We start from the raw sequence: 23,582 nt of genomic DNA, 5'->3' as shown, positions 1-23,582 counted from the left end.
GACAAGACTGTGCACGGAAGAAGCGGACACAGCCAATCAGCTGCGGCTTTGGTTCGGTACCTAGAGGGTGGCTGAGATTGTATGGGGCTCTTAGCTTCTGGACTCTTCACCACCGGAGGGGTTCTATGGCAATGGAATGAGATAGCACATAAATATAGCACACGGCAAGGTTCCCTTCATGCAGTAACCGTCCACCCCAGCCTGACGCCTACCTGGAGAGTAGCGAGGAGACGGGCTTTTCCACGGAGTTACTTCTCTCCCAGGGCTTCTTCCCCAAGTCTGCAATTACAGCACAGTCTAGAGTTACAAGAACAGCCAGTCAGAACAGGGTCAGGGTAACGGCTACAGAGAACGCTTCTGGTCCTCATCAACCAGCGTGCTGGAGAAGAAACCTACAGTAGTTAGAAAACAAAAACCTCTCTTCATAAAGACAACACCTCTGGTCACAGTAAAAAGTAGGGATGATGAAAGATATGCAAAATACTTCTGAGTTTATACAAATTTATGTAAATTGTTATGCAAATACGTGCAGCTTGAAAATGGCCCAATCTATTTAAACCTGGGTGGGAATTGATTGGTCTATTTTCAAGCTGCATTTGCATAAAAATGTACATAAATTTGCATAAACTATTTGCATCGCTTTGATCATCCCCCGATTTGGGTATTTCCCTCGGGAGTGGGAAGCCTCTCTAGATTCTCCAGAAGCATTCCCATCGTCTGCCTCCTCCTCGACGTTCCAGCACTGAGACCTAGTGATGGTCATGTCTACGAGAACTTGTGGAGAAACATGTGACTTGTGACTTGTTTGATCAGCTGATGGAAATGCAAAACTTTAGCCACATGATCATGACTAGCAATCAGAGACTTATATCACCTGACCAAAATGATCACATGCTTCTCAGTGAGTTCTCCTAGACAAGACCATCACTACTGAGATCCCCGGAAGCCCATTGACAAGGGCTTGTTGCAGAGTCGGGACAAGGTCCTCCAGCACCCAAGGCTGAGACACCAAAGTGCGCCCCTCCATCCCTCCCATCCCAGCCGGCACACACTGATTGCTATTAGACTAAGAGGAGCTCCAGTGCCCCCAACACCTTAATCTCTAGTTATCTGGCTTGTAGTCACTGCCATGTATCCCCTTTTCTTATTTCTCTTTGCTTTAAACACAACAGGGGAATGATAGCTGAGTGAGTTGTGCGCCCCTCCTACACTGCGCCCTGAGACTGGAGCCTCTCTCCCCTCTGCCTCGGCCCTGGCTTGTGCCCCCTCCTACACTGCGCCCAGACTGTAGCCTTTCTCGCCTCTGCCCAGCCCTGTGCCCCCTCCTACACTGCGCCCTGAGACTGGAGCCTCTCTCCCCTCTGCCTCGGCCCTGGCTTGTTGACTGAGCTCACCCACCCACCTGGGCAGATGGCTCTACGCCCAGTGATGCTCATAACCACCTCTTGATTACGAAATAGCCGTGATTCACGAGTATTTTTTCACTATCCGTCATCGTGATCCGAATTTGTGATTGCCTCTCGAACACGGATTCAGTTCCGAATGCACTTGGGATCAAGGTCCAAATCCGGCTCGTGAATACGGATTTAGATGCGATCACGGCCGTGATTAAAACCGCCAATACCTGCCGATTTTAGCGCTTAATAGCAAAGCTATAAATATGTTAAGTAGAACAGTGGGAACAATGGGATTTTTTTTTCCAAAAAGACCTTATAGTTTTTGAGAAAAATCGATTTTAACGTTTCAAAGGAAAATAGTATACACATAAATGCAGTAAATGACCGTTCATGTATTTACATGTATACTTTTTTGCTTTGAAACTTCCTTTTAAACTTTAAAATCGATTTTCTCAAAAACTATAAGGTCTTTTTGAAAATATTTTTCCCCTTGTTCTACTTAACACATCCTGCAAATTTGTGTTTCTAGCAAGTAAAGGGGCGTTGCTATTGACCGCTAAAGTCAGCGGGTTTTGGCGGTTTTTAATCACAAATACTTTTTTCATATCCGGATTCCGATTCTGCCGTGGCCGGATTTACTTGAATTCGTGATTGGGGCGGTATCTGAGCCACATTATACACCCTGCGCTGCGCGGGCAAACTCCATGGAACTTCGGGGGTGCCAGCACTGGGGTGGAGGGGGATGGGGGACAAAGCCCCATGTAAGTTTAACTGAATGCCTCTGTGTCGGTTCACTTTCAAGGACCACAATTGCAAAAATATAAAAAAATTTTTTTTTAGAAATATTAAAATGTAAAATACATGTAAACACAAAGATATAAGAAGTATGTTTATTCCAGCGTAATATGGGCTATACATTACTTTTCTGCTGTTGTCATTTACAGTAGTTAATAGAAATCTGACCGAACTGACAGGTTTTTGACTAGTCCATCTCTTCAAGGAGGATTCTCATTAGTTCTTTACAAAAGCACTCCATGGAAAGAATCTATACAAAGATGTAGCCCCCCCCCCTCTCCCCCCACAACTGTTTGCACACTACTATGGAAGATGAACTGAGCAACTGCCATTCACTAAATGCATTTAAAAATAAAGAAAACCTTGAGAATCCCCCATGAGGAGATGGACTAGTCCACAACCTGTCAGTTCTGTAAGATTTCTACTACCTACTATAAGTAACAGCAACATAGGAGAAAAGTCATTTATAGCACATTTTACTGTGGGAGAAATCCGACTTTTTATTCGTCTTTTCCTGTATTTTACAATTTTTCGGCAGTGATCTAATCGAAAACATGATTGTTTTCTAAAAATTGCACCAGAAATGGGCACCAAAGAACAATTTCACTGTTAAACCTATCACACTTTTCACAAGCATAATTTAAGAGTATTAAAATAGAACATCTGCTTATATCGATCGATTCATTATGACAGCCCAACCACCCAAAACATCAAGGTATATTCTAGGTAAAATTCGAAAAATTAGAATATCATGCAAAAGTTTATTTCACTAATTTAGCTTAAAGGTTGAAACGAATATATGACAGGTATGTAAAGTGAGATATTTCAAGCCTTTACATGTTATAATTTTGATGATTTGAGCTTACAGCTTATCCCCAAAATCAAAATCTCAGATCATTATAATATTGTGAGAAGATTCTAAATTGTAGCCTTAAAGGGATACTGTAAGGGGGTCGGGGGAAAATGAGCTGAACTTACCCGGGGCTTCTAATGGTCCCCCGCAGACATCCTGTGTTGGCGCAGCCACTCACTGATGTTCCGGCCCCGCCTCCGGTTCACTTCTGGAATTTTAGACTTTAATTCTGAAAACCACTGCGCCTGCGTTGACGTGTCCTTGCTCCTGCTGATGTCACCAGGAGTGTACTGCGCAGACACAGACCATACTGGGCCTGCACTGTGCGCTCTTGATGACATCAGCGGGATCGAGGACACGGCAACGCAGGCGCAGTGGTTTTCAGACTTTAAAGTCTGAAATTCCAGAAGTGAACCGGAGGCGGGGCCGGAGCATAGGTGAGTGGCTGCGCCAACACAGGATGTCTGCGGGGGAACGTTAGAAGCCCCGGGTAAGTTCAACTCATTTTCCCCCGACCCCCTACAGTATCCCTTTAAAGAGAAACCGTAGCTAAGAATTGAACTTCATCCCAATCAGTAGTGGATGCCCCCTTACCAATGAGAACAGGAGGCTCTGTAGGGCTGATATTGTGGTGAGACCCCTCCCACAGTGTGATGTAGGCATCTCACAGCACTGTAAGAGCCTTGTTGCATTGTGGGAAATAACAGCTGTTTTCAAATGCCAAAAAAGCAAGCAACATCTCCTTCTAGTGATATCACCTGCCAGCAGTAAAAATGTCACCATGTGATAAATATCAGAATGTAAATCAGGGAGAGGAAAGATTTCACAATGAGCAAACACTGACTAAATCATTTATACATAATTATTGTACAAATTAAGCACTTTTTTCATTACATTACTTTGAATGGAGTTTCTCTTTAACCATTTATGCCACTTGGACGTGATTGTCACGTCCAGGCGGCTGCTCTATAATTATGTATAATCATAATTGTTCGTCACTACGCCCTAATATTGATGGTGGGAATCCACAAAGGTGATCAGTGTGGAGAGACGTGTATCATGTGTAGTCTGTTCACACGGCACCTTCTTATGAGGTAAATAAAGTGCTTTTTCTCCTCTACAAATAATTAGTGAGATTCAATTAATTTCAGCTTGCTTGCAGCTTGAAACTGAGCGCCAATCACATTCCTCCTGATTTAGACACATTCTAAGCTGCATACATTTTGCATTCCATTTGCATGCAAGCTGAAATGATTGCCATCTCATTGACCACCCCCGTTCTCCACCATGAAGCTGCACCCGGCGCGTTTCAGAGCTCTCAGGGCTCCGCCTCTAAGTTAGTAAACTTACCTGCAGAATTCTGAGGGGTGGGGCCTCGGGTGTTGGGAGAAGATGAGAGACTGGCATCGTCCTAAACACACAGACAATAGGCGGAGTCACACAAGGAGCATAGTGCATGTCGGCATCACAGTACAGTCCACATTCACTTTATAGGAAAACATTAAAGTAAAACTGAAGGGAGGAAACTCACTGCAGGTTAAATACTTACCTATGTACAGGGAAGGCTTGGGATACCCAGGAGTCTTCCCAGTCCTCTCTCTGGGCCAGTGCACACCAAAAAGCGCTAGTGTAATCGCAAGCACTCAGTGCTTTTTGAAGAGATTTTTCTAGGCGATTCTAGACATTTGCCTAGCGGTTTTTGGAGCGTTGTGGTGTAGCGTTTTTTTTATTTTTTTGTTACAGTAGAGCTGGAACTGAACAGCTTCTGTAACAAAGCACTAGAATTTTGAAAAGCGCTCAGAAGCACCAGCCCTCAGTCCGGTTGCTCCAACACCGCCCCCCGTTTAAGTTATTTAAACCTGCTAGGTCGAAAATCTCTTCAGGATTCCTTGTGCAGGCAAAGTCCTCGCGTCCCTGAGTGCTTCTGAATATGGGTGGATCTGTATTGCGTACGTACGAGCCCAGACTTGCACATGTGCAGTACTAATGTGCTCATCTTTGGAAGCAGTCGGGGGAGCGAGGACTTCTGAAGCCTTCCGAGGAGTACCAAAGACACAAGCGGTCGCGTTAATTCAATGGGGCACAGCGGCGGAACGACAGGAGGAAGAGAGGATCAGTAAGGCTCTATAGTAGTCTTCCCTCTGCATAGGCAAGTATCTAACCTGAAGCAAGTTTTTTCACTTTAGGTTCACTTTACAAACACATTTCAAAAACAGGCTTTTGAAAACTACTCTGTAACTTAAAGTGGCATCAGTGTAATTTGCCATCTTAAAGAGAACCCGAGGTGTGTTTAAAGAATGTTATCTGCATACAGAGGCTGGATCTGCCTATACAGCCCAGCCTCTGTTGCTATCCCAAACCCCACTAAGGTCCCCCTGCACTCTGCAATCCCTCATAAATCACAGCCATGCTGTGAGGCTGTGTTTACATCTGTAGTGTCAGTCTCAGCTGCTCCCCCGCCTCCTGCATAGCTCTGGTCCCTGCCCCCGTCCCTTCCCTCCAATCAGCAGGGAGGGAAGGGATGCAGGCGGGGACTGGAGTTCTGCAGGAGGCTGGGAGAGCAGCAGACTGACACTATAGAGATAAACACAGCCAGCTCTGACAAGCTGTTTGTCAGCAGCGTGGCTGTGATTTATGAGGGATTGCAGAGTGCAGGGGGACCTTAGGGGGGTTTGGGATAGCAACAGAGGCTGGGCTGTATAGGCAGATCCAGCCTCTGTATGCAGATAATATTCTTCAAACCCACCTCGGGTTCTCTTTAAAACAGAAGATATTTGTGATAATTCAGCCTTAAGTGAGCAATTGTGGTTTCCCACAATGCACTGCTACTGAATATGCAAATTATCTCTTTATGCCACTGAAGCCAGGCTGGCATCCAGAACCGCTGGTGTATAGCGAGCCTATAACTTTACATTTCACAGAGCCAGATCAACCCCACATGCAGACAGCCTGTTTCTGAGTGTTGGTCCTCCTCAATGCATGGCAGGGATTGATATGGCTCTATAGGATAGGCCTTGGGCCGGTACTACAGAATACCCAGCAGCTCAGGGTGACCAAAGCTGTGGTTCTGAATGTAAGCCTGGCTTCAGGGGCAAAAAGAGTTAATTTTCAGGAGTGATTCACTATGGGAAACCACAGTTGCTCACTTAGAGCAGAATTATCACAAATACCTTCTGTTTAAACAAAGCAAACCACACCAAGCATTGCCTTTTAGTAGGAGGGCTTTTTGGTCTCTTTTAGTCCCCTATACTTTCCTAAAGGTTCTGGGTCATGAAGGCTGCCATATTTATTTCCTCTTAAAGTGAACCAGAGACGAAGCACCCTCATGTATTTTACCATATATATTAGTGGGAACATTAGAGAAAACACCTACCCTGCTCTCTGTTTCACTCTTCACTGCTCAGCCTGCTTGTTATCAGCCCTGATAAAATCCCTGACTGAGCATTCAGTCTGGCTTTGCTCAGGAATCATTATAGCTGAGTCAGTATAGCAGAGCCAGAAGGGGGCAGGCTTGAGCTTGAAAAGACATCAGAGAAGACAGATTCAGCTATAATGATTCCTGAGCAAAGCCAAACTGAATGCTCAGTCGGGGATTTTATCAGGGCTGATAACAAGCAGGCTGAGCAGTGAAGGATGAAACAGAGAGCAGGGTAGGTGTTTTCTCTAATGTTCCCACTGATATATATGGTAAAATACATGAGGGGGCTTCCTCTCTGGTTCACTTTAAACAATACCAGTTGCCTTGAAGATTTCTTCAACAAATGAAAAAAAAAAGTTAAATTTTCCTGTTTTCAATTTCAACTGTCCGATCAAATTGCTGCAATCGATCGGAAGCGATCTCGCAGGCCTACCAATGGAGGGGAAATACGATAAGACTAAAGAATCATTCTAAAATTTGGATAGTCAGAACAATCGATAGAATGATCGTTCGTCATCGATCGGCAACATTAACGTACCCGATCTGACCGATTGTACGGTTGATCGTTCAGGAGATTGTACTATTAATGGGCAGCTTTAGGCTCACTATCATATCCTCCTCATATCCATTCTATAACATGCAATTCTCTAATGATTGGCACATGTACTCACATTTTGGCATTCCTCGTCCTTTTTGTCCCCAGGTTTTTCTGATTGTGAAGCTGCTTTTCTTCTGGAACGAAAACAGATTGCGTGATTGTTGAAAATATAACAGTTTCTTTATACTTTTTTTCTAGTAGAGTTACAGAAATGGTGTCTCTTGCCTTCTTCCATCAGGCCACTAGATGTCCTCGGTTTCTATTCGTATATAGAAGAGGCACTGTAGTGACATATTATATATATATATATAGCGCATCTTACGCAGCGCTGTACAGAGTATAATGTCTTGTCACATAAAGGTGGCCACTAATAGTCCAATTTCTAGCGAAAAATCGTTCAAGCGATCCAAAATTCTGATTTTGTGTAGTGACATATAGCAGAATGCAGTAAAGAGGTCCTGTAGTGACATATAGTAGAATGCAGTAAAGAGGTCCTGTAGTGACATATAGTAGAATGCAGGGGCGTAACAATAGACCCTGCAAGGGATGCAGCTGCAGAGGGGCCCAGAAGCTGCAGGGGGCCCTGTGGAGGGAGGAGTTTATTTTCCCTGTCCTTAGAGACTGACAACTAAGGGTATGGAAAGAAAAATTCTGCTCTACACAATTTTTCGAATGACTGTATCTGCTTAGCCACTGATAAGGAATCATACAAAGTTTTGCAGACACAGATTTGTAGACAGTCCCTATTCAGTGTTCAGCAGGGTCAAGGGGGGCCCCCATCCAAAGTTTCGCAGGGTGGCCCAATGAGTTCTAGTTACGCCACTGGTAGAATGCAGTAAAGAGGTCCTGTAGTGACATAAACTAGAATGCAGTAAAGAGGTCCTGTAGTGACATATAGCAGAAGGCAGTAAAGAGGTCCTGTAGTGACATATATAGTAGAATGCAGTAAAGAGGCCTTGTAGTGACATATAGCAGAATGCAGTAAAGAGGCCCTGTAGTGACATATAGTAGCATGCAGTAAAGAGACCCTGTAGTGACATATAGTAGTATGCAGTAAATTATTCAGGATAGCCACTTTTACGATAGTTTTCCTGGTTTCAGACAGCATCAGAAACAATTCTTACATCTACATAATGCTGTATATTGAATGTAGCTCTGCCCTCCCAGTAATGCTTAGCCTAGGCTGTTTAGCTATGCAGAATTCTCCTCCCGCCTGAGCATTCTGGGAGAACAGGCGTTATTTTCACTGGCTTCAGAATTCTCGGTAACCAAGCATTCCGCAGAGCTGCTCCTGACAGGACTAAAGTTGTCACCACCAGTAATAAATGTCAGAATATAAATCGGACGGAGGAAAGATTTTACATCAAGCAAACACTGACTAAATCATTTATAAATGAATATTGTAAAAGAAATGATGTTCATATGTTTATATTCATTATGTTATTTTTTACTACAGTTTAAGCGGAATATAACCCAGAATTTTTGCTCTAAAAGATTATTTAAAGCATATAATATACTAACAATGTTTTTTTTTAGTAAAACAGCATTCAAAGGGTTACATCACAGGGCTGACTCTTCTGCAGGGAGAACCGCATCCCAACTGCTGTTAAGCTTATCTTGTGTACACATTCTTTACTTGATACATTTATGTAAACATTCTCTGGCTGTGCAGGACTTCAGCTGATGAGTGCTGAAGTTAAAAACAGATCAGAAATAACTGCTGGCAGCATTCACAACAGAATGACAACAGTTATAAATAAAATGCACCAGCAGCATTCAAAGTAAATTAACTGAACGTTGGGAAGTTATAATATCTAAATGAATATTAATACTTGTGCACAAAAGCAAATATGATAATTGTATGGGTTATAAAAAGTAGGAAAACACATTTTTTTCTGAAAACATTATCAGACTTTTAAATCGCTTTAAGGGGTCTCTGTGTTGCCGTTCACAGTGCAGAACCAAAAATAGCGTTCATATGAAATAATTACCTCTCATAGGCGTCATACTGCAAAAGCGACCTGACTTATTTGTAAACAAGAAATAATGGCCTCAATTCACTAAGATCATGATGGTGATAATTAGGCAAGTGAAAACTTATCGCCACACATCGACTGGTATTTTAAAGAGACTCTGAAAATAAAATAAAAAAAACACTCTGGGGGGTACTCACTTCGGGAGGGGGAAGCCACAGGGTTCCAGTAAGGCTTCCCCGACCTCTGCAGACAGCAGGAATCCAGCGCTGGCTCCCCCGCATCCTCCCGCAATCCTCCCCTGACAAGAGGATTTATTTACCCACTCTGGGATCCAGCACAAGCGCAGCAGCAGCTCTTCTTCTGGGAAGGTGGAATAGCCGAGCCGGATCATATTTGCTCTACTGCGCAGGCGCAAAAGGACTTACGCCTGCGCAGTAGAGCGGATTGATCGAGTTCGGCTATTTCCGCCTTAACCCGAATGAAGAGCGACTAGTGAGCTGTGCAGGATCGCGATAGGTAAATATTTAGCTCGCCGCACTTCGGGGGACGCTGGCACTTGAACGGAGGAACGGAGGAGGAAGAGGGGAGCATCGTTAGGATCCAGCGGCTTCCCCCTCCCGAGGTAAGTATCCCCCCAGGGGGATTTTTCTTTATTACAGAGTCTCTTTAAGTGTTAATTCACTAAAGAAGCTTGCCTTATTAATATGTAGTGATACGTTTTCTCAGTGGGAGAGTTGTCTTAGCTCTCCAGTCCTCAAGTTATCACCTCTGTAGTTATTCTTACATGCAGTATATAGAGAGGTGAGGAGTGCAAGAAGGCAGGATGCAGCTCCACCCCTCCTGCTGCCTCCTCTGCCAGCATGATTACAGCCAGCCTGCAGTTTGTGTATGGCAGCCAGGGAAGGAGAGAGAGAGAGGCTGTGCATGTCTGTGTGTGTATGTACATCAGCATGATGTCTCTCTCTTAAGCTGGCCGCTAACGGTCCAATTTCTAGCGAAAAATCGTTCGAGCGATAAGAAATTCTGATCGGATTGGTTGTAAATAATCTCCATTGGTGGACACAATCGATTATGAACGAGTGAAAAAAATGTCGCCCGAATGAATTTTCGTCAAACGAAAATTTGGATTTTCTTGGTGGTCGTGATAGATAGGAAGCAATGATTGGGAAGTTGATGGTGTAGTGAACGATTTTTCGTCCGATCAGAATTTCTGATCGCTCGAACGATTTTTCGCTAGAAATTGGACCGTTAGTGGCCAGCTTTACTCCCTCCCTGAGCGCCTGCTGTGTATTTCTCTCTATACACAGCTCCCTTCTGTATAAAGTACTTAAAAATAAAGCAGACAGCTCAGAATCCTCCATTTCACATTGCAGTCGCTAGTAACACTCCACTTAACGCTACTCAGGCAAGGTGATAATTCCTCACACACTTTACAGTCTTAATAACTTGCATTTCTATCTGTGAATTAACATCCTGTCTTTAAGTTTAGGATTTAGTCATTAATTTAAGGACTCAGCCATTAACTTTAGGAATCATTCCTTAACTTAAAGGAAACAAGCGCTGGTATAAAGAAAACGTTTTATACATACCTGGGGCTTCCTCCAGCCCCATACGCACATATCGCTCTCATGTCGCCGTCCTTAGTCTTCCCACAGCTCCGATACCGGGACACGTCACTTCAGCCGGTCGGGCTAGTCTACGCAGGAGAAGTGCGCCCTCTAAGTATCCAGCAGCTGCTGGAGAGACACGCAAAAAGCGCACATCTCTTAAGTCAGACTGGCTCCGACTGACACGAGGGGTGAGGAAGTGAGGGGACCCGGTATCGGAGCTGCGGGCAGAGGGGGACGGTGGCGTGGGACCAATACATACATATTGGGCTGTAGGAAACCCCAGGTATATATAAAATGTTTTCTTTATAACAGATATGTTAAGGACAATCCTTACTTTAACCACTTTACCCCCAGCGGTACGAATTTCTCCGTCCCTTTTTTCCCCCCTAAAAAAACAGGGACGGAGAAATCCGTACCTTCCGCGCTACCGCCGCTGTCCGCGCTCCCACCGCTAGTGCGCGCGCACCCGCCACTCGTGCTCGCCGCCGCCCGCTCGCTCGGAGATCAATGAACGGGAAAATCCATTCCCGTTCGTTGATCTAGCCCCCGCAATGATCTGCTGCTTCTTTCAGAAACAGCGAGATCATTGTGAGTCTCCCAGCCTCCTACTGCTTCCTGTAAGCGTCCTTCCGGACGCTTACAGGTCGCATGTAAACATACTCACTGTGGCCATCTTGTGTCCAAATAGTAAACTACACCCTAAAAGCATTTTACATATACAAACATTACATTTACACAATAAATTAACTCATTACCTCCCACACTCCCCAATTTTTATTTTTTTTTTGTAATTAAAAAAAAAAAAAATACAATAAAAAAAAAACATAAATAGTTACCTTAGGGACTGAACTTTTTAAATATTTATGTCAAGAGGGTATAACACTGGTACTTTATAAACTGCGGGCTTGTAATTAGAAATGGATGCAAAACTGAAAAAAAATGCACCTTTATTTCCAAATAAAATATTGTCGCCAAACATTGTGATAGGGACATAATTTAAATGGTTTTATAACCGGGACAAATGGGTTAATACATTTCATGGGTTTTAATTACAGTAGCATGCTTTATTTAAAAACTATAATGGCCGAAAACTGAAAAATAATAATTTTTTCCTATTTCCCCATTAAAACACATTTAGAATAAAATAATTCTTGGCATAATGTCCCACCTAAAGAAAGCCTAATCGGTGGCGAAAAAAACAAGATATAGTTCATTTCATTGGGATAAGTAATAATAAAGTTATAGACGAATGAATGGAAGGAGCGCTGAAAGGTGAAAATTGCTCTGGTGGTCAGGGGGTAAAACCCCTCAGTGGTGAAGTGGTTAAGGTTTGCCTGAGGTAAATTGCTTAGTAAATAATACATTAGCTCAGTTGTTAAAGACAGTAGATAAGCTTAGTGAACTGTGGCCATAACTCCGTGTAGTTCAGCTATCCTAGACCTATAAATCACCATCAGGCTGCTATTGGGCGTACCTTTTTGCCAGCAGTTTATTCATTTCCTCCATCAGGCCGCCTCCCCCTCCACCGCTGCTTGTTCGATTGGCATCTGTTTTGGAGGCTCCACAGGGACTGGAACTTCCGGACATGTCTTCTGGCTGGGAAAGTAAAGGGCAGACATTTAATCGCTAGAGAACATCATTCACGGTGACAGCATAATGAGGATATTCTATGCAACAATGTAACTATATACCATGGGGCGTCCTTGCAAAACTTTTAGGCCGCCGCCCCCGGAGCCTGGCGGGGAGGAGGGGCCCAGACTTAATCCTTCCTCCTCCTTCACCAAGCCCCCTTCTGTGCTCCCTTGACTGTGTTGGACCCACAGATCAGGGCGGCAGCAGTGATGGCTGTGGCTTAACTCTTCCATTGTTGTTTGGTCTCTCTGGTGTCCTCACTGCAGCCACTAGGTGTCACTGTCCTCTCTGCCTTCTTCTCAATCTGAGTTTCTCTGCACGTTGAAAGACCAGAGAGGACAGTGACACCTAGTGGCTGGAGTGGGACAGCTGTAGAGACCCGACAATGATGCAGCAAGCCCTGACCGTCATTGCTGCCATGCCCAGGACGCTCCCGGAGGGAGTACAGAGAGGGCTCATGCTTGGAAGCGCATGCGTCCTGAAGATTTGACTTGAGTTTCCGAAACCGGGCATACAATGTCAAGACAAAGGGGAAGCCAGACACAGTAAGGAGCCTGGAGGTGTCCAAGTTTGATGTCCCCAACTGTATCCCATTTATTTTGTATGGTGCTAGACCATTGGTACGACCAAAATGCATGACTTTACATTTGTCAACATTGAATTTCATCTGCCATGTATGTGCCCATATAGCCATCCTATCCAGATCCTGTTGCAATATGACATTATCTTTCTGAGAGTTGATGATTCTGCACAATTTTGTATCATCTGCAAAAATAGCAACATTGATCACTACTGCATCTACTAGGTCATTAATAAATAAATTGAAGAGCACTGGACCCAGAACAGACCCCTGTGGGACCCCACTGCTAACAGTCTCCCATTTTGAGTACGATCCATTGACCAGCTTTGGCTGGCTTGATTTAAAGGGAACCTGAAGTTAGAGGGATACGGGGGGCTGCCATATTGAGAACCGCTGATTAAAATAAAAACCAGATACTTACCTAAGGAGAGGGAAGGATCTGGGTCCTAATGAGCCTTCTCTCTCCTCTCCCGGTCCCCGTTCCAGCGCAGGATCTCCAGTAGCAGTATTTGACAAAATTAGTCAAATACTGCTCTCTCCGCCGCCAAAGGGAGTCTTCGGAACTCTTCCAGAGCCTGAGTGTTCTCTTGCGCAGTATGGCGCCGCCTGTCTTTGGGAGGACTCATCTCCCAAAGACATCCGAAGTCTCTCGTGGTGCGGGATTCAAACGGAGGGTCCTGAGCTGCTCCAAGGGCCCCGGTAGCGGAGAGGGAAGGATCTATAGGACCCAGACCCCTCCCTCTCCTTAGATAAGTATCTGACTTTTATTGTAATCAGCGGCTCCCAATGACTTGAAACTATTCCAGTTGCTTGGCAGCCCTGCAACTGGTATTGTTTGAAAGTCGATAAATATGTCTGCCTCCATATCCCTCTCACTTCGGGTTCCCTTTAATCCCTACACTGTATCGGTAGATATTGGCATGTTGGGAGGATTTCTTGATTCGGCACCCAACATTAGACACAATTCAAGTCTTACCCGCTGGACTTTCCTTAGTTTGGCACCGGCCAGAGCGGCGGCCAGCCCAGATGATGGGCTGTCATCGTAAACTACGCCTCCTTGGTTCCCTCCAGCTGGGAGGGGAGGAGCAGGTGGAGGTGTGGCTCCTGTTGGCGGTGGAGGACCGGGTGGTGGCGGAGGTGGAGGTCCACTAGATGGCGCAGGCAAGGACCCCATTACCATACCAACAGTTGAAGGATGGCCAGGTGGAATCATAGGACCTTTGGAGAAAAATAAAAAGACAAGAGCAGACAGAAATTAACTCCCGTAGTGCAGGCTGTGAACATACAATGCGAACAGTAGACCCCAAATATCTCACATTTATAAGATAATCTAAAGCACTGTTTCCAATTGAAACCAGGAATGCTGGGAAAACTACATAACCAGAGGTATGCTTTAGTGAACACTGCAAGCCTACATTTTCAGCAGTAGGAGTTTCAGCAACTGGATCTGATGTAATATGGCAAGGCCAAACAAAGAATGAATAGAGTAGGACTCTTGAGCCTCCCTATTGGTCAATGATATCATCCAATGCTAGATATGGTCAATGGGATGCTAATTATCACATCACGGCTGGACTATTGCAATTCCCTCTATGCAGGCCTTCCAAATAATGACCTACACCGCCGGCAGCTAGTACAGAATGCTGCCGCAAGACTGTTACCAAGCCAACCCCAACATTGCCACATAACATCAATCCTTTGCTCACTACACTGGCTACTCAGAAAATGGAGAATCCTTTTCAAAGTTGGCATGCTAACATTCAAATCTCTACCCGACCTAAGCCCCGGATACCTGAAGGATTTTTTGCAACTGCCTCACACCTCCCACAACCTCAGATCAAAAGGATTGAATAACTTGAACACTCCCAGAGTCCAACTCAAAACTTTTGGAGCCAGAGAATGCTGTCATGCTGCCCTTACCCTTTGGAACGCCTTGTCACACCCAACCAAGACAGCTCCAACCCTGGAGGCATTTAAGACTGGGTCAGACTGGGTCAGGGAGAAGCAATCAGAACTGGAGAGGTTTTGAGTACTTTGCCTCCATGGGCAGATTTTGCGCTTATTTGATCTATGAGCTTGAAGGCCTGTAGAAAAAAGTATGGGGTTGGGGAAAAAGGGAATTCTAGTGCCTTCCCTCCCTCTTAGTAAATTTAATTATTTGCATATTATTCTCCTCGGCGTAGCTTTGAAAAAAATTATTTCATGCAGTTTTTACATAAGGTAACCTCTGATTATGTCTTTTATCACCATATGCTTAATTTTTTACCGCTCAGCATTAATTTCAGGTCACTTTAAAGGATACCCGAAGTGACATGTGACATGATGTGATAGACATGTGTATGTACAGTGCCCAGCAGACAAATAACTATGCTGCGTTCCTTTTTTTCTTTCTCTGTCTGAAAGAGTTAAATGTCAGGTATGTAAGTGGCTGACTCAGTCCTGACTCAGACAGGAAGTGACTACAGTGTGATCCTCACTGATAAGAAATTCCAACTATAAAACACTTTTCCTAGCAGAAAATGGCTTCTGAGAGCAAGAAAGAGATAAAAAGGGGAATTTCTTATCAGTGAGGTTCACACTGTAGTCACTTCCTGTCTGAGTCAGGACTGAGTCAGCCACTTACATACCTAATATTTAACTCTTTCAGGCAGAGAAAGAAAAAAAGGAACACAGCATAGTTACTTGTGTGCTAGGCACTGCACATACACATGTCTATCTCATCATGTCACATGTTACTTCGGGTATCCTTTAAAAGGCACACTTTGATAGGCTGAACTCTAGCCAACCATTTAATACTCTGGAGATACAACATAAAAGAGAGATCCTCCATGCCAAAAGATTTACAGTCCTGATATACAATGAATCACAAGGCTTGACTGGCCAATCAGAGCATAGCCTGGCCTGGAAGAAAGGTCAGAGTATGCTGATTGGACCCACGCCGATAAGTCATGCCTGTGACCCCGCCCATGAGGAGACTAACAATTCAATTTATGTTTTTTTTATGGTATTACTGTGTAGCATTTAGGTGTTTGTATTTTCTACAATCAATTTTTGAAGTGACATTGAGTGTCAGGAACCCTTTATTTGCTTTTTTTGCTATGCAACATTTTTTGCAATTACTGACATATGTTATTACGATTTGGACATTCAACTGATTTAGTCTACTCCATTCGTAATTTCACATCATTTTTGCGTAATTTCGTGACGACTAATAGCAAAGCCCCCATATATGCTATGGTCACCAAAATTGCTACGTATGTTATGGGGAAACATGGGAACAAGTCAAAAAAAGACCTTGCAGTTTTTGAGAAAATCGATTTTAAAAATGCAAAGGAAAAATGTTTAAAAACCATTTTTCCTTTGCATTTGTAAAATTGATTTTTTCAAAAACTACAAGGTCCTTTTGACATTTTCTTTGCCTTCCACGATTCTCCTTAACCACTTAATGACCAACGTCTGCCGATAGGCGGACGCAGGTCGCAGTGGTGTTTCCATGGAAATCGTTCCATGTCAGTTCACGGAGGGTGTCTCCCTGAACAGCCTGCAAGCTTCCGATCGCGGCTCGCAGGCTAAATGTAAGCAGCGCCGTAAAGGAGATCGACGATCCCCGGCCTCTGATTGGCCGAGGATTGCCGGCATCTGATAGGCTGAAGCTTATCAGAGGCGGCGCAGGACAGATCGCCGTCCTGTGCCACCCATAGGAAGGAGGGGAGGGAGGGAAGGGGAAGGAGGTGGAAAATCGCTGCGGAGGGGGGCTTTGAGGAACCCTCCCCCTCTGATCGAAAAATAGCCGGCGGCAATCAGACCCCTCAGCAGGACATCCCCCTAGTGGGGAAAAGAGGGTGGAAGTCTGGTCGCCCTGGCTGCCTGCTGATCTGTGCTGTGGGCTGGAGAGCCCACGCTGCACAAATCAGCGCAAACAAGCCCGGTCCTTAAGAGGTTAACATACGTAGCTATTTTGGTGAAGTTAGCATGTATGGGGGTTTTGCAATTACCCGTGTAAGTCGGCACAAAATTACACAAAAATTTCGCAAAATTGCGTTTCCTGGTTACGTTTACAAACAAAATGAATTACCAATTTAACCAAAATTTCGCATTACGATTTTGCATCACATACATAGGTACGTACATGAAATTTGGGCTCATCGCTACTGGTGAATATCGATTGGTCAAGCACATGTGCAAATGATCAACCAATGAGAGAAGGAGTTGCTTGGCAACCAGAGTTTAATCACAGAAGCCATCATATACATGTGTACATATTCAATTACCGGTAATAACCAATTGGGGCACCGATTCTGCTTCTTTTTTTTTTTTTTTTTTTTCAAGCATTACAGGAAACTCATTCAGGCGCTGGGAATGATCAATAAGGAACTAATCATTCCGAGTTGATGCAAATTGTATGCAGCTTGAACATGGACTACTCACATGCAGCAGCTACTGCAATTGATTGGTTCCCTCCTAAGCTGTGTACATTTTCATAAAATGTGCATGAAACTTGCATCAACTCAGAATGGTTAGCCTCTGATTGACCCTCCCTATCACTCAGGCATGAATGTAACTGTACATAAAACAACATGTATTGCTATTTCTCAATTTATAATATTAATTTTTTTTTTCCTGCAGTTCAGCTTTATTAATATTCACAATCTTGTAAAATATCCTCTTCCAAAGTCTCACATACACCGGAAGAGAAAGGAGAAGCTTAGAGAGTGACGGCTGCTTGCCCACATCTATGTAATCGCTGGACAGGAAGGCAACTGTCCTGAAAAATAACTTTCCTCCCAGCTTCAATTAAATGGACACCTGAGACCTGACCCCAGGCAAAGCTACCTAAGGTAAGCACAGATGTATGATCATGTTGGATCCAGATACCACTGTGTGTTGTCCGTTACTCTCCCCATTCCCCTTATTCCCCAAAATAATCACTACTTGTCTAATTTGACTTTTGATAAAAGTCAAATTTTCAGACAGGAAGAGGCAGGTCTTCTGTGATGTTCCCTCCCATCACCCTGCCTCTTCCCCACCCCATTAACTCCTGCCTCTTCCGATCCTGAAAATTTTAATTTAGGAGAAAGAAAAATGTTTCAAGGAGCAATTCCAGAGCCCGGAGAGAACGAGGAGAGAAACGGACAATGCACTGTGGACCCAGCATGAATATAACTCTGCGCTTAACTTAGGTAGTTTTGCCTTGGGTCAGTTGTGCTTTAAAGGACAACTGTAGTCCGAGGGATATGGAGGCTTCCATATTTATTTACTGTTAAACAATACCAGTTGCCTGGCAGCCCTGCTGATCTATTTGGCTGCAGTAGTGTTTGAATAACCCCAGAAACAAGCATGCAGCTAATCTTGTCAGATCTGACAATAACGTCAGAAACCCCTGATCTGCTGCATGCTTGTTCAGGGTCTATGGCTAAAAGTATTAGAGGCAGGGGATCAGCAAGACTGCCAGGCAACTGGTATTGCTTAAAAGGAAATAAATATGGCAGCCTCCATATACCTCTCACTACAGTTGTCCTTTAAAGGAAAATTCTAGGCAGAATGTGGAAAAAAAGAATACGTCGGTCCCCATATACTGTACATGTAAAGTTAAAGCCCAACTTCAACCACCGATTCTATATTCATCTGACAGAACAATGAATTAAATGAATCATGCAAAAAAAGTTTTGTAAAACAAACGTGGTTTTCTGCTGAATAACAAAAGCTGTCAAATCAAAGAATACATTCTGAGCAACTGAATACTGTCTGCTCATTCCCAGTCAGTCTGAAACACGCCCCCACTTGGTCACATGGGCAGTGTCAGAGGAGAGTGATTGCTTCAGTGGCTGAAGCCACGCCTCTCTTCTGACCCATAGCCTATCATTGGGAGTGGTCTATGAGGTGCTAAAAATTCTGAGTTGGTGCAAAATGTATGCAAATGAATGCATTTTGGAAATGGACCAATCCAAGGCGGCAGCTGCTTTATTTGATTGGTCCTTTATCAAGCTAAATAAAATTTGCATACAGTCTGAATTATTAGCATCTCAGTGCCAATCCGTTTCCATATTGCTAAAAACCCTGTAGGAAACAAAAAATAAACAAAACAAAAGAATCCCTCTATGGACAGTGTTCTAAGCCACGTATCTGAGGCTGAGGCATTTCTCCTGAGGAAGTAAACATCTGTTTCACGAAACACAATGTAAAAACAAAAGGTGTGATATATTGCTGCTTTTAACCAACGTGACTTGTCAGTAAACATTTTTGTTTTTTATGTAAAACGAACAAATATTTTTGGACGGAAACACTGATATTAAATTCACAATACAGTTAGTTAGATATTCCCTTATAAAGTGCCAGTGACCTAACCTATCCTCCTTGAAACTTTGTGTAATTTCACAGTATGTGAAAAAATGTTTTACTATTCAAAGTCAAAAACTTGGTGAAGACACTGGTTCCCTTTGGGTCACAAAAATATAAGCCTCACTATAGACCAAAAGAAAGGAGATAGGGTAACTTATGAACATGGGACTTTAAATGGGACAAAACCAATAAAAATGAATGCCCACACACCTTTTTATTGGTTTTGTTCCACCTTGAAGGCAATCTGAAGTGAAAATAAACTTATGATATGATTTGTATGTGTAGTACAGCTAATAAATAGAACAACACAGGAAGAGTTAAGAAACTTCAGCTATCTATGCAAAAGAACCTCTCTGAGCTCTCCAACCCAACTTGGGGTTGGCTACAGTGCTGTTTTCTGAAGCACTTATCTCAACCGGTCTCTTACTGTTTTTTGTTTGTTTAATGTTTTACTGCAGGAAAGTTCAAAGGGTCATTAGCTCTGCTCGGTTTCATCATTTAAAATATTGAGTGTCATTTGTAAACTGCAAATATTAGATAATGATGCAAAAAAAAAGCTATATAACTGAAAATAGAAATATGAGACTCTTTTCTTTGCTTCTTATGTTCTATTATTTTTCCGTACTACACACACAATTCATTATATCATTCGTTTTTTGTTAAATTCAATGGCCTCAATTCACTAAGATCATGCTGGAGATAATCAGGCAAGAGAAAACTTACCTCCACACAGTGAGAGAGTTATCTTAACTCTTCATTCCTTAAGTTACCTCCTCTGTAGTTATTTTCACACACAGTTAATAAACAGTCTGTCTTTAACTCTGGAGTTATTTTAAGGATTGGAGAGTTAACTTAAAGACAGAAGAGTTAACTTTAGAGTTGCCTGAGGTAAAATGTTTCCTGAATACTGCATGCCTTATCACCATGGTAACAACTCTAGAAGAGTTATTAAAGACAGGAGATAAGCTTAGTGAATTGAGGCCAATGTCAATTTAAAGTCCTATTTTCATAAGTTAGCTCTTCTCCTTTCTTTCAGATCAAACTATTAGGGATGTGGGAACCAATGTTGTGTTGATTTCTTTAGACAAGTGTTGACACTATCGGGCTCTGTCTGGTTTTCCTCACTTTAGTCCAATACGATCCACCTAACAGCAGACAATTTATAAGAACTCTAGGTCAGGATTCCATAATCGCTCACGTGACGTTCTGCAATGATATCTTTAGAAAATCAGACACAACATTTGTTTTTGCTTTTGTAGTGATGCTTTTACTAATAGGCAGGTACTTACTTAACTGGGAAATGGCTGATGAAGTCATGTAATGTGTGGTCCTCTTGGGCAAATTCATGTCAGGAACAGCACCATACGGGGGAGGTAGTGACACAAAGTGTGATGAAGCATAGGAGGAAGGGTGGAAGGGCTGGGAGGAGGCTGAGGTAAGTGTGCCGGTGGGACTGGCAATCACGGGCATCTGAGCCAGAGGAACAGTTTCTAAGTAGGACAGGAAAGAACGGTCATTGGATTTGACAAGGGTTCTTGGGGAGATCAATGGAATCTGGGTAGCTAGATGCTCTTCGGCTTGGTCATCTGGGCCTAGTTGAGGTACGTTGGGCTTTTGGACCATTTTCTCTGCACCTCCTAGGATCCTGACACTCTGGGGATCAGGAATCAAGGGAAGCATTGTTGGAATAAGTGGTTGTGGGGAGACGCTTTGGTGGAACACCGGAGACACCATGGACACACCTGGAGAAGAGGAACGAGAGGAGTAGGACACAGAAGGGGATTTGGCAGACTGGTGAGGAGGTAACGGAGAATGGATGCCAGAGGCGGGTGGTGGGGACAGAGAGATCTGCTTGACGCTTCGGGATAGAGTCCCATTGCTCGGCCATATCGGAGAAAAGGCGGAAGCTTGGGGCGCAGGAGGCTCATATCCAGACAGGCCACGCAGCACCTCTGGGGAATCACTGCTTCTGCTCGAGGGCTTTGGAACAGCTTTATAGCAAGGCTCAGCGGCCTGAGAAGCTGTAGAGATAACTTTGGCGTAAGATGGCGGGGGAACAGCGCCGGCCGCAGGCGGGGCACCATAGTTACTGTAGCCGGGAGGAGGAGACTGGCAGTGGGAAGGAGAGGAAGAGACATTTATCTGAAGGGTAGAAACTAAAAAGAAGAGAAAATAAAAGGAAAGAAAACATAATGGGCATTTTGTCAAGGGCAGCAAATAAAGTTGAATAAACAGAATAAGCTGGGATGGAAAGACAGATGGAAACAGAACATAAAAAAGATGGCGGCATGCATCAATGGTATTACCACAAACTGAATGCAGATAACACTCATGCTTCCTTTGTTCCAAAACTATTAGACATGGATTAGACCATTACTGGGGCTGAGATGAGCAAAATACAGAGCTCTAAAGTATATGAATTCCCTTCTGATTACTCATGCTGTCTTCTCTCCACCTAGACAGCATGAGTCATCAGAAGGGAGGGGTTAGGTGTGATCCCGCCTTTTAAAGTGTCAGTGAACTTATTCTCAAATGTGGTTAAAATGGTCTTAAAATTGAATTGTGATACATAATGTTATATACATTTTAGGCATATTTTTAAATGTAAAATTTCACTTCTGTTCTTATCAAGAAACAACTCATGGCTAGTCCCTATTGGTAACTCAGTGTGTGTTGAATTGAAGAGAAACTGTGACCAAGAATTGAACTACATCCCAATCAGTAGCTGATACCCCCTTTTACATGAGAAATCCTTACCTTTTCACAAACGGATCATCAGGGGGCTCTGTATGGCTGATATTGTGGTGAAACCCCTCCTACAGGAAACTGTGAGGACCATGGTCCTGGCAGTTTCCTGTCTGTGAACCTCGTTGGATTGTGGGAAATAGCTGTTTACAGCCAAAAAAAGCAAGCAGCAGCTACTTCCAGTGACATCACCTGCCAGCAGTAGCAATGTCACCATGTGATAAAAGTCAGAATGTAAATCAGGGAGAGGAAAGCTTGTACAATGGGCAAACACTGACTAAATAATTTATACATAATTATTGTAAAAATGAAGCACTTTTTTTAATTACATTATTTTCACTGGAGTTCCTCTTTAAGGTGCCCATACATATGTCGATCTGCCACATGATCGACCATTAGATAGATCCCACCATTGATCGAACCTGATCAAAGAGGGATCTATTAGCTGCTCACACACTGGACACTGATTTTCAATATATTTCAGCATGAAATGTATCGGAAATCTTACTGCTGCCACCTCAAGTATATAGGTGTCCCCTCTGTGCCCAGTGTGCAGTGTTGAAAGCTCACCTGTCACACCAGTGTAAATCCTGGCCTCTTCCAATGTCTGACGTCACTGTGATGGCCTGTAACACGTGACACTGCACATGTAGTGACACTGCACACGGGCGGGGGGAAGGGATACACATACACTTGGGGCGGGGTACTGGCTGGGGGCCACTGCACAGTGCGATCAAGCCCTAGACCGAGATTTTCCGCCAAGCTGGATCAATCCTGACAACCAAATTAGTACAGAAATGAATGGGGTCGCCATGTTGCAGCACAGATTTTCCTCCAATTTAATAAAATTATTGGATTGGAAAGTCGATCGGCCCGCAAAAACAACTAATGTACAGGCACACTTAGAGTATTAAGGGGGCAAAAGTTGGGGCTAGCAAATAACTAAAAAAATCAACACAGCTATTCGTTAAATGGATCTGCTGCTAGGTGCTTTGATTTGTTGGTGCTGATTTTTGCCTGTTCAACTACATGTTGGTAAAGTCGGAATATCTATATCTGTGTGCTTGTTCTACTTCAGTGACTTCACATTAGAGACAGAGGATCAGTACAACACTCAGGCAAGTGACCATGTAGTGGATCCATGCATATTAATACAGTACACTGTTTTATCCTGAAACAGGAGTTGTTTCTCATCTTGGACATCTTTTCTTCCGTCTTATCCAGTCATGTGAAGTTTCTACAGGTCACTCAAACCTGCTTACACTGACACACGCACCCGTTTACTCCTTGCCTTATTATTTCTGATGAGTCATGCTGTTTTCTCTTCACCTGACAGCATGAGTCATCAGAAGGGAGAGGTTAAGAGTGATCACATGTCAGCAAGTTCAGCTGCGCCTCCACTACTCAGTTTGTACTGCAGGATTTTCATATGGCTGGATAAGACACAAGAGAAGGCATACAGGGTAATAACAAGCAGATTCTGTACTGCTACTAAACACAGTTTTAGGACTTTACGGTGCTTTTACCACTATGGCAAAAAGTAGTAGGTAGTAAATGGCTTCCAGATTCCTGTCACTTCAAACGCATTGCAGAAAACACACAACGAAACCACAAACATGTATGGATTACTTCGATCGCT

General features: G+C 43.6%; 1 protein-coding gene across 13 annotated transcripts in view; it reads right to left on the bottom strand.

The window, feature by feature from the left end:
• Nucleotides 1–23,582, bottom strand: part of EVL (Enah/Vasp-like) — a 230,518-nt gene that overhangs the window by 11,425 nt on the left and 195,511 nt on the right. For 5 of the 13 annotated variants that reach the window (XM_068254686.1, XM_068254685.1, XM_068254681.1 and 2 more), the window contains 7 exons: nucleotides 20,488–21,354; nucleotides 13,836–14,077; nucleotides 12,122–12,243; nucleotides 7,135–7,195; nucleotides 4,396–4,456; nucleotides 213–297; nucleotides 61–123 (listed from right to left, as the gene is read on the bottom strand). In XM_068254686.1, coding sequence (XP_068110787.1) covers nucleotides 61–123; nucleotides 213–297; nucleotides 4,396–4,456; nucleotides 7,135–7,195; nucleotides 12,122–12,243; nucleotides 13,836–14,077; nucleotides 20,488–21,354 — 1,501 coding nt within the window. The remainder of the gene's footprint in view (nucleotides 1–60; nucleotides 124–212; nucleotides 298–4,395; nucleotides 4,457–7,134; nucleotides 7,196–12,121; nucleotides 12,244–13,835; nucleotides 14,078–20,487; nucleotides 21,355–23,582) is intronic. The other 8 variants (XM_068254682.1, XM_068254683.1, XM_068254690.1 and 5 more) reach the window with 8 other exon arrangements.

Source organism: Hyperolius riggenbachi, chromosome 9 (genome assembly GCF_040937935.1).
Source record: "Hyperolius riggenbachi isolate aHypRig1 chromosome 9, aHypRig1.pri, whole genome shotgun sequence".
Taxonomy (NCBI): domain Eukaryota; kingdom Metazoa; phylum Chordata; class Amphibia; order Anura; family Hyperoliidae; genus Hyperolius; species Hyperolius riggenbachi.
The sequence above is the reverse complement of the archived record's forward strand: the minus strand, read 5'-3'. Positions and strand labels throughout refer to the sequence as shown.